Genomic DNA, 1197 nt, shown 5'->3' on the forward strand with positions numbered 1-1197 from the left:
TATTCAGATATGTAAACATGAGTGGTCAGGAGAGAGCCTGAAATGGAAGCTCTCTGGAGGCAGGCACCTTGTTCACTGACAGGCATTCTATAGTATCTGCTGAACAAATGAATATCTAAGTGGCAAAGGATACAGTGGTTCATGAGGATAAATTCTAGAAGGACAAAATGAATTTTCGCTACAAAAACTGCCAACTTACCTTTATCTTCTGGTGCTATCTCCTGAGCTTTCTTAAGATCAGCCTTTAATTGGAAAAAAACATTTAAAGAAATATTAGGTATATGATTTATGAAGGTGGTTGTCTATCTTAAAAAAATGAAATTTGTAACAAAATTTTACCAGTGCTTGATCATATTCCTTTAATCCTTGCCATCCTTGAGCTCTGCGATACAGTGCTTTGGTATTTGATGGGTCTATTTCAAGAGCCTACAAAAATTACAAAATTCGTTTTTTATTTAAATGGTAGGTATTAGATATATATGCTTAGATTTCAATTCAAATTGAAATCAACCCTTCATAGCTCTGTGATAATGGAGCAGGACCCTGTAGATCTCTCTGCCCACTGGCACAATTTTAAGTTTTCTCAGTAGAGGGCGCTAAATGGACATGGAAGAGAAAGGTTCCAGTGTGCTGCTCTCAGTAGGCTGCTGCATGGAGCTTGGTTAACAGCACATAGCAACTCCCTACAGGTAGTCCCCATGCACTCCAGTGAGTCCCACAAGTATGGTACCCAGTGAACAACTCTGCACCCAGTGAATCACAGCCATCCCCTCTCCAGTGAGGTCTGAGTCAGTCCAGGGCCCTCCAGAGTTGCCTCTTCCTAGGGGATCACAGCCTAGGGGGAGCAGCTGCTCCTGTATTTTACATATATATAAATAAATACATATCTGCTATTCCCATAACTTTAAATTTTCTTTACTAGCCAATCCCTCATTATTCCAACCCCCTTATTCTCTGTTCAAGTTACTGTATGTTTCTATTTCCTTATTAGGCCCTAACTTCTAAAAGAAAGCCATTTTGAATAAAAACTTGTATACACTCTTTTACTTGAAATCTACAGTATTTTTTTTAGGAGCATGAATAACTTCTAATAGATCTCTCCTCTGAAATAAATGTTGTAAAAATACTAAACATCTTTTAAAGTTCAATTCTCAGATTTTACTGAAAAGGGTATATTATCTGCCTCACAAAGGTTAA

At 37.8% G+C, this 1197-nt stretch overlaps 2 protein-coding genes across 2 annotated transcripts in view; one reads left to right on the forward strand and one right to left on the reverse strand.

Annotated features, from left to right (window-relative positions):
• The window catches only part of ETFDH (electron transfer flavoprotein dehydrogenase), a 40851-nt gene that overhangs the window by 30481 nt on the left and 9173 nt on the right, over positions 1-1197 (forward strand). The window lies entirely within an intron of this gene.
• The window catches only part of PPID (peptidylprolyl isomerase D), a gene marked incomplete at its 3' end in the record, with an annotated part of 11915 nt that continues 10720 nt past the window's right edge, over positions 3-1197 (reverse strand). Inside the window, exons 5-6 of the mRNA XM_019667498.1 lie at positions 340-426; positions 3-242 (exon numbers count right to left, since the gene is read on the reverse strand). Of these exons, the coding sequence (XP_019523043.1) occupies positions 3-242; positions 340-426 (327 nt within the window). The remainder of the gene's footprint in view (positions 243-339; positions 427-1197) is intronic.

Source organism: Hipposideros armiger, unplaced genomic scaffold (assembly GCF_001890085.2).
Source record: "Hipposideros armiger isolate ML-2016 unplaced genomic scaffold, ASM189008v1 scaffold_498, whole genome shotgun sequence".
Classification (NCBI taxonomy): domain Eukaryota; kingdom Metazoa; phylum Chordata; class Mammalia; order Chiroptera; family Hipposideridae; genus Hipposideros; species Hipposideros armiger.